The sequence below is a fragment of the Hippopotamus amphibius genome, chromosome 12 (assembly GCF_030028045.1).
Source record: "Hippopotamus amphibius kiboko isolate mHipAmp2 chromosome 12, mHipAmp2.hap2, whole genome shotgun sequence".
NCBI lineage: Eukaryota > Metazoa > Chordata > Mammalia > Artiodactyla > Hippopotamidae > Hippopotamus > Hippopotamus amphibius.
In genome coordinates, this window is record NC_080197.1 from 28,568,443 (window position 1) to 28,577,558 (window position 9,116).

Consider the following 9,116-nt stretch of genomic DNA (forward strand, 5'->3'; position numbering starts at 1 on the left):
CAGTGAGCCCAACCTTGAACTCCTGTGACCTGCAAGGTTTAGACTCTGGGTCACCCATTTGAAAGGACTCAGGGTAGTCTGTGTGCACATCTCAGTGGCAGACCAGAGTTTTGGAATTTCCAAATTTCACTTCCTTCTCTGAGCTCCCAGAGAAATTTGAACACACTTATCATAGAGAACTGACTTTCATTTAATACATATTTATTGAGCACCCACTGTGTGCCAGGCACTCTCCTAGGGACAGAGCAGGAAACAAAACAGGAAAAACTCTGTGCCTTCTTGGAGCTGGCATTCCAGTGGAGGGGAGATGGGCACAAGACAAGTGAACAAATAAAATAATTCCGGAATGTGGTGAGTGCTATGAAGCAAATAGAAAGGGTGATGAGTTAGAATAATGCAAGCAAAAATTAAGATGTCTAACAATCCAAACTCTGGACAGGACGTGGATGAAAAGGAGCTCTTCTATGTGGAAAAGTAAATTGGTACAACTCAGGAGTTTGGCATCACCTTGTAAAAGTTAGCATTCACACATCCTCAGGTGCAGCTATCACACTTCCCATAAAATACCTGGGAGACCTTCCTGCACTTGAGCACCAGGAACACATTTAGGATTGTTAACAGGAACACTGTTCATAAGAGCAAAATCCTGGCAATAACACAAATGTCCAGGGACAGAACACTAGATAGGAAAATTGTGGTACATTCCTGTAGTGGAAAATGAATGAATTCCACACAGGTGCAATGATTTAGAGGAATCTTACCACTATAATATTCAGCGAGAAAGTAAATACCAGAGTATTTACATACAGCATGATACCCTTTTGTTAAAGCTAAAGGCAAGAGAATATATTTTTAAGAAAACATTTTAAAAAGTAAGAGAAAGGAGAAATTGGAACCCTCATTCACTGCTGATAGGAATGTAGAATGGTACAGCGAATCCACTGAGACAGAATGTAGATTTATGGTAGCCTAGCGCTGGGGTTTAGAGCAGAGGTAGAGGAGATGAAGGTAGAGGGGATGAAGGAGTTAAGTACAGAGTATCTTTGGGGGATGATGAAAATATTCTTTTTTTTAAGATTTATTTTATTATTTATTTTTGGCTGCATTGGGTCTTCATTGCTGCACACGGGCTTTCTCTAGTTGTGGTGAGCAGGGCGGTGGGGTGGGGTGGCGGGGGCTACTTTTCTTTGCGGTGCCCGGGTTTCTCATTGCAGTGGCTTCTCTTGTTGTGCAGCAGGGGCTCTAGGCGCAAGGCTTCAGTAGTTGTGGGACACGGGCTTAGTTGAGCCTCCGCATGTGGGATCTTCCCAGACCAGGGCTCGAACCAGTGTTCCCTTCATTGGCAGGCGGATTCTTAACCACTGCGCCACCTGCACCACCAGGGAAGCCCCCCCCCCCGCCCCGCCCCGCCCCGCCCCGCTTTTTTAAAGACCCCACCACAAGGCATGCGGGATCTTAGCTCTCTGACCAGGGATTGAACCCGCACTCCCTGCAGTGGAAGTGCAGAGTCTTAACCACTGAGCCGCCAGGGAAGTCCCAATGAAAATATTTTAAAATTGATTGCGGTGATGGTTGCACAGCTCCCTTAATATACCATGGAATTGTACATTTTAAATGAGTGAATAAGTACACACTTGGTATCTCAATAAAGCTGCTAAGCTTTTTTTAAGTGTAAGGGAAGACTCAGGATAGACATTCCATCAGGGGAGGGAAAGCAGGGGATGGGATAGGAAAGTAGTTCATAGGGGAAGGTAAGTTATTATCCATGTTCCAGTTCCTGTGTTGGGTTGCTGATTTCACTGGTTTTTACTATATTACATATAAATAAACAGATACAAACATGAACTGAACCAATCACGGACAATGATAAAAATGTCACAGACCAACAATTCTGTGTACCTGAGATGCAGGAGAATGTGGGTGGGCAACAGTGGAGAGTGGTCAGGGCAGGCATCTCTGGAGAGTCCACCTGAACTGAGGCTAGAATGAGATGGACCAGCCATGTGGGGATGGGGGTGAAGAGTCTTCCAGGCTGAGGAGAGAGCATGTACAAAGGCCCTGAGATGGGTCCAAGCCTTCTGTGTTTGAAGAATATCCAGGAGGCCAGTGCCTGAAACTCTAATAATAATAGTAATAGCAGCAGCTACAGGACCAGAATAAGACCTTTGAGAGGCCCTAAGCACTGAAAAGACGGCAGTGCCCATCCCATGTCATTTAAAATAAAACCAATATTAAATTGGAAACGTGTAAAAGTGTTAGAAAATGCAAAAAAGCTTTAATTTTTCCCAGGATCACTACTTTGATGCCTTTTTTTCTTATTATGTTGGTATCCTGAGTCCCTGATAACTAATATTTATGGAGCATTTACTAGATGCCAGGGATGTGTCTACCTACATCCCATTATCCCATTTAATCTGTAAAATAACCATATGAGGAAGAAACTGCTTTTTCCTATTTTAAGGGCAAGCAAAAGGAGGCACCGGGATATGAATACAGGAATTCTGACTCCACTGAGCGTTGAATCGTACAGGCTACCATTGTGAAAGTTCAAACTCCAGGGTCCCCAGATGTCAGCGTCCAATAAGTCGCCAGAGGAACCCTTTGGTCGGGAGCAGAGCCTTCTCCTTCCAAGTGCCCTGTGCCTTTAAGACTCGCCCCCTCCCGCGGGCGAAGCTCCAATTTCTCTCCCGGGCACCCAGAGCATCACCCCGCCCCCAGCGTCTGCGGAGCCGCACCCCGGTCCTTCCTCCCCACCCCACACCCTCCTGGCGGGCTCTCAGCCCCCGACCTCCCAGGGGTGGGTGAGGTCTACTGCCTGAGACACGCACCTTCCAACCCGAACACTGCCCACTACGCCCAAGCAGAATGCTACCCTAGAGACCCCCATCCCGACCGCTCCCGGCTCCTGGTTCCGTGGAGCGACACTTCAGCGCCCCCTCCCATCGCCCGGGCCCACGGCACGGTGAAGGTGACCTCCCCCAGGGGCAGCACACGCCCCGCAGTGCCTAAGCGGGCTCCCACGTGGTGAGATGGGAGCGCGCAGCCCCTCCCCGCCACGCGCCTCGAGCGTGCGCCTCGGACACGCCCCTTAGCCTGGCTCCGCCCCCGTGCCCGCGCACGCTTCTCCAGACCCGGGAGGGGCATCGCGCCCTAGTCTGGCACCAGGCTGGTCGAGGTGTGGTGTGGGACCCGGGAATAAGACACTCACACATCTTCGAGCCTCCCCTGAGAACCGTGAAAAGCGGGGAGTTTGCCCTACTCAAGACCCTCGGCTGGTAGGCGAGGTGCCCCGGCCCCTTGCGCAGAGGGAAGAGAGAGCTGGGACCGCGAGCCTAGGATTCAAGCCCTAGTCTGCAGATCTTTGGTATTTCGTACCTGGAAAGTGGGCGTCCTGTGCCTTTCTTTCTCAGGACTCTTGTGCTGCCTCAAATGAGAAGAACAATATGAAAGGGATTTGGTTCATTGGGCCCCAACACATTTGTTGAGACCCTATGTGGCAGGGGCTGCGTCGATGACACGATGAGGTTGCCCATTAAGGAGCTTTCCTGAGCTTAGGTCTCCTCACCTCCGGTTCTGGGACGGCTCAAAAAGACGACCCCGAAAGAGGACGGAGCGGAGGTCCTACCTGGCGGCAGGTGTCACTGAGTAAGCTAAATTCTCACAGGCAACGCGGGGCGGGGACAGGCTTTCCGGAGCCATATGGGAAGCAGGCTCGGCGTCCCCCAGCCCTCCCACTAGTCCCCGGCCTAAGAAAAGAAACCGACTTCATCCGACACCCCCAATCCCAGCCACAAGACCGCCCAGCCCCGCAGCCCGAGCCCCGCCCCGCTCCGGCAGCCGGCGATTGGGAGATGCAAATACCAGGTTCTCTGCCCAGCAACGGGTGACGCGTCGCCCGAGCGCGAGGCGTGGCCCGGCCGCAGCCCAAGCGGGCACCTCGGTGTTTACACGGGGCGGCCCCGCGCGCGCCGCAGCGGCCCGCAGACGGCGAGGGGGAGGGGTGGCGCGCGCGCCGGCGGGGCCGCGCGGGGAGAAAGACACTGGAAGGCGGCGGGGCGGGGAGCGGCGCGCGCGGGCCGCGGCCGAGCAGGAGGCTGCGAGGAGACCCGGCGGGGGCCCTGGGGGTGCAGTTCCTCCGCCCCCGCAAAACAATGTGCGGCGTGCTGCGGGGCGCAACTTGCCGGAGGCGGCGGGGGCGCGCCGAGCCCGCCTGAGACCGCGCCGCTGACCTTCTCCCCCCGCCGTCCGTTGGGCCCGAGCGCCCAGCTCCTCGCTCCCCAGCTCGCGGGGGCCGGGCCGAGCTGCGGGGCGGGGCCGCCCCTCCGTCGCTGCTGCCTCCTCCCCCACCCCCAGCCGCGGAGGATGCGGACGGCCCCCGGCGGCGTCTAGCGGCCCCGGGCCCAGGCGCGATGGTGCAGCAGCGGGGCGCGAGGGCCAAGCGGGACGGCGGGCCACCGCCCCCGGGGCCCGGGCCGGCCGAGGAGGGGGCGCGTGAGCCCGGCTGGTGCAAGACCCCGAGCGGCCACATTAAGCGACCGATGAACGCGTTCATGGTGTGGTCGCAGCACGAACGGCGGAAGATCATGGACCAGTGGCCCGACATGCACAACGCCGAGATCTCCAAGCGCCTGGGCCGCCGCTGGCAGCTGCTGCAGGACTCGGAGAAGATCCCGTTCGTGCGGGAGGCGGAGCGGCTGCGCCTCAAGCACATGGCGGATTACCCGGACTACAAGTACCGGCCGCGCAAAAAGAGCAAGGGGGCGCCCGCCAAGGCGCGGCCCCGCCCCCCCGGCGGCGGCGGTGGCGGCAGCCGGCTCAAGCCCGGGCCGCAGCTGCCTGGCCGCGGGGGCCGCCGAGCGGCGGGAGGGCCTTTGGGGGGCGGCGCGGCGGCGCCCGAGGACGACGACGAGGACGACGACGAGGAGCTGCTGGAAGTGCGCCTGGTCGAGACCCCCGGGCGGGAGCTGTGGAGGATGGTCCCGGCGGGGCGGGCCGCCCGGGGACAAGCGGAGCGTGCCCAGGGGCCGTCGGGCGAGGGGGCGGCTGTCACCGCCGCCTCCCCGACTCCGTCGGAGGACGAGGAGCCAGAGGAAGAGGAGGAGGAGGCGGCGGCCGCGGAGGAAGGCGAAGAGGAGACGGTGGCGTCGGGGGAGGAGCCGCTGGGCTTTCTGTCCAAACTGTCCCCCGGCCCCGCCGGCCTGGACTGCAGCGCCCTGGACCGCGACCCAGACCTGCCGCCCCCCTCGGGCACGTCGCACTTCGAGTTCCCGGACTACTGCACCCCCGAGGTTACCGAGATGATCGCAGGGGACTGGCGCCCGTCTAGCATCGCCGACCTGGTTTTCACCTACTGAGCCCACCGTCAGCGGGGCGCGCACGCCCCCAAACCAGCTGTTTACATACAGGAATCAGGTATTGGGGCCCCTCGGAGGCCGAGGCTGGCACCCCATCTCCCGCACAGCCTCCCCCCTCCTAGACGTGCCCATCCCCCTTCAAATCCAGACATGCCCCTCCCCCGCAGACACACCCCAAGGCAGCCCAACCCCCACCCTTTCTCCGACATCCAAGCCCCTCTCCATCTTGCCCCCTCCCGCACAGCCACCAGCAGCCAGCCCCCCTCCGATGCACCTCCGGTCCTCTCCAAGAGACCTGTACCCCTCCCCCATTTTGCACACGCCCCTCCTCTTGGCCGGAGGACACGCCCCTGCCCTTGCTCCGGACTCCCTCCGCCTTCGCCTGGCCCGCCTCCTGCCTTGTTTAGGGGGGGCGCTGCAGCTGGGCGGCCCCGAGCCCTCCTCCCTTGCCCCTCCCTCCGAGGCAGGGGGAGGGGCACGCTCCTTTTCCCCAGGGAGCACTGGGCCCCGCCCCCTCCTCGCGCATGCTTAATGCTTCTTGGGAGGAAGGGGCTGGTCCCAGTTGAACCGCGAGCTTCTGACAGCCTCTCCGGGAAGAGGGGGGGCGGATATAGAGCGATCCTGGGAAATCTTTTGATCCAGGAGCCACGGCTTCCGTTCAGCCCGACGGGGCGTCACTGCCTTAAATGGGAGGAGCACTCGGAAGGGGGAGAAAGAGACTAGCCGGCCCGGAAGGGTTGGTGTGGAGCTTGGAACTCCCAAGTGGCATAGCCCCTTTCCCCTTACGGGGTCGCCCAATCCACGTGCACCCCCCACCCCCACCCCCCGCGCCCCGACTGCTTGACTGCCTCTACAGCCTGTCTTGGCTCCAAGAAGCCAACCTTTCTTTCTCCCACCTGGGAATTGGGGGCAGGGTCTTTCTCTGGAAATCCTTCAGGAGAGAAAAAGAAAACTCAGAACCAAGACACTTAGCAGTTTGTTTGGGGACAGGGTCTTTCTGCTCCCCCCCCCCCCCAGTGCCCTTACCACCTCAGGGCACACTCCCAGCCTGGGCTCCTTCCTAAGCCCACCGTCCCTTCCTGTCACCCAGGTCCCTCTGCCTACAGTGACAGTATTCAATGGGAGAAACTGAACCACATTGGTACTAGGGGGTTGAGACTGAGGCATGATAGCAGATGAAGTGGCAAGAGGAGCCCCACTTTTCAGCAGCTGGCTTGAGAAAGACCATCGACTGGGCCAGTGAGACTGAAGGGAGGGTCAGAGTAGTGGTGGGCCGTTTGGGGCCAGCGCTGCTGCGTCCAGTTCGGGTTGCCCTCGGAACCCCTGCACCTGATGCTGTTACCCCTCTTACTCCAGCTCCCTGCTCAAGCCCCGCCCCTCCGGCCTCCCCACGTCCCCTTTGCCCTCACTACCTGTATCTCACCGGCGTGTGTTCACCCTCTCGGGTGTGCACACACTCTCATTCACACACACAAATCTCAGGAACAAACGGTCCCAGAGTCCTCCGGGACCCCTGCCCAGGGTCTCTGCAGGTCTCTGCCCCACGCGTTCCCGTCGCTGACAAAGCCACCAGCTGCCTCCTTTAAGCTTGGTGCTCTGGCTCTGGGCCTTTTTGCGCGCGCGCTCTTTCTCTCTTTTTCTCTTTCTCTCTCTCTCTCTCTTTCTTTCTTTTTTTTTTTTTTAAGAAAAACGATAACAAAAAGACAATGAAAAATCCCAGAAAACGTCATGTGAGTGAAGAGATGTCATTGTCTGTGGTCTTGGAGAACTAGTCTCGTAGCTGAGGGGAGGGGTCCCTCTGATCTGGGGCACTGGCACCCACAGCAGGACTTCTGCCAGGACTGAATAAAGTGTATTTGCCCCATCTCGCCCTGTGCTTCTACATGTCTTTTGCCTTTCCTCAACCCTCCCCAAACAGCTTGGCAGATTCAAGTCCATGTGACTTAGCACCATGCAGGAAGAGCTGGGGTTCCAGGGCAAGGAGGCACCTGGCCCCTCCAGGCCTCTCTGCTCCCTCTATCTCAGGACTCCTGGTCTTCATTAAGGATGGCAGACTCATCTCTGCAGAGGCCAGGCAGGTGACATGAATGAATGAGAGAGTCTGGGTGGACACTGGCCTCATGACCCACTGCAAGGGGAGCAGCTGCTTGCCTCCTGCCAGTTGTGACCCTGTGGGAATGCAGCCCACTGTGGCCAGGGGCTAGGTTTTTCAAGAGAAGATGGAAATCTGGTTGTTTCTGTGAACATCTCAATTTCAAAATGAAAGCTGATTAAAATATTTTTAAATCCTTATGGACCGAATGAAACACGTGTGCAGGCACACCTAGTCCAAGGGGGCCAGTTGACCCTGCTCTTAATGAAGGTTAAGAATCAGGGTTGAGCCACAATATCTGGGCTCAAAGCCTGGCACCACCGCTGAGCATCTGTGTGACCTTGAGCACATTAACTTCACCCTGACTCTTCTTTCCATATGTGTAACATGGGGATGATAATAATACCTGCTTCACAGAGTAAAATGAAGTTTGAGGTGAGAAGCACTTAACATGGTGCTCCATAAATTGTATCACTCCATTGTCCAGAGGAGGAAACTTAGGGTCAAGGTACAAAAGCATCTTGTAAAGGGCCTTCAAGCAGCCCAGGTCAGAAATGGGGCCCCATGGTTTCTGTCTCCTGGTGAAGTGTTACTTCAGGGTGCTGCCTCTACCTCCCTGTTTGAATCTGCAAATGGTGTTAGGCTGGCAGCTCAGGGTCTGGAGTAGTGGGGTTGGTCCCCATGCCTGGCACATACCTGGCCCCCAGTGTAGATGTATTGAATGACTGAAGAAACGCAGCAGAAGCCGCAGTGATTCCTGACCTTGAGATTCTTACCAGGGTGTTTTGGGAACTGAGACCAAGGCTTTTCAATACTTTTGTTCCCCTGACACCTGTCCACCTAATTCTTCCTCCAGGTCCTATGAATTCCTACGGTCGGACAAAGCCTGTTTCCCCAGTAATAACAAAGGCCAAGTGGGCAGACCTCATTCAGAGAGGGTATTTGGGGACTGGGATACCCATAGCTGCTTTAAAAGAGGACTAGAGCAGGTTTGGGAGGGCTGGGCACCTACAGAAAGGGGGCCTTGGGGTGCAGGAATTACAGTGAGTGCTTCCTCTTAGCCTCTGATAGGAAGCAAGGTGGCCCCAAATTAAAACAAAACCTTTAAGAAAGAAAAGGTGGAAGAGAGCCACTTCACCCAGGGAAGACTGCATCTGGTGTCTGAATGTGCTCAGGTGTAAACACCTGCCACGTCAAGGTGGGGTAGATGCAGGCAGTACCTGCCCTGCCCCCCACCCCCAGGTACGCAGCCCAGGGTCCCTTCAAGGTGGCTGAGGCTTTGCCAGGTCAGCAGCAGAGTTTGACTTCCTGTCCCCAATCCTGCCTCCTCCCTCTTCTTTTCACAGGTGTTTATCCCTAATAAATATCGTACACCCCAAACTCAGTCTCAGTGTCTGCTTCTGGACAACGGAGGGTGGAAGGGGCTGGACAAAGGGAGTGGCATCACTGGCCCAGCAGCTGCAGCTGGGCACCTCTGATGCCCACCCCCTCAGGAGGAGTCTCGTTTGCACCGACACTATCAGCTCCAACCTCGGGCCTGCATGCTTTCCTCCCTTTCCAGTCGGCATCAGTTAGAAACTCCAGCCTCAGCCCACAGGTCACTCAGAGCCCTCTGCTGATGTCATGCTCATTCGCAGCCCCTCCCCCGGCCTAAGCTGGAGAAAGAGGCT

At 57.1% G+C, this 9,116-nt stretch overlaps 1 protein-coding gene and 1 long non-coding RNA gene across 2 annotated transcripts; one reads left to right on the plus strand and one right to left on the minus strand.

The window, feature by feature from the left end:
- Positions 1–246: 246 nt before the first annotated feature.
- On the minus strand, positions 247–3,418 carry LOC130832534 (uncharacterized). Its single transcript, XR_009048321.1, has 3 exons — positions 3,376–3,418; positions 1,900–2,032; positions 247–358 (listed from the first exon to the last, which is right to left on the minus strand). It is a non-coding gene; the product is annotated as an uncharacterized LOC130832534 (long non-coding RNA).
- Positions 3,419–3,955: 537 nt separating this feature from the next.
- Positions 3,956–8,818, plus strand: SOX12 (SRY-box transcription factor 12). The gene has a single exon (XM_057703861.1). It carries the CDS (start codon positions 4,410–4,412, stop codon positions 5,352–5,354), a length of 945 nt encoding a protein of 314 aa, XP_057559844.1. The 5' UTR covers positions 3,956–4,409; the 3' UTR covers positions 5,355–8,818.
- Positions 8,819–9,116: the final 298 nt, after the last annotated feature.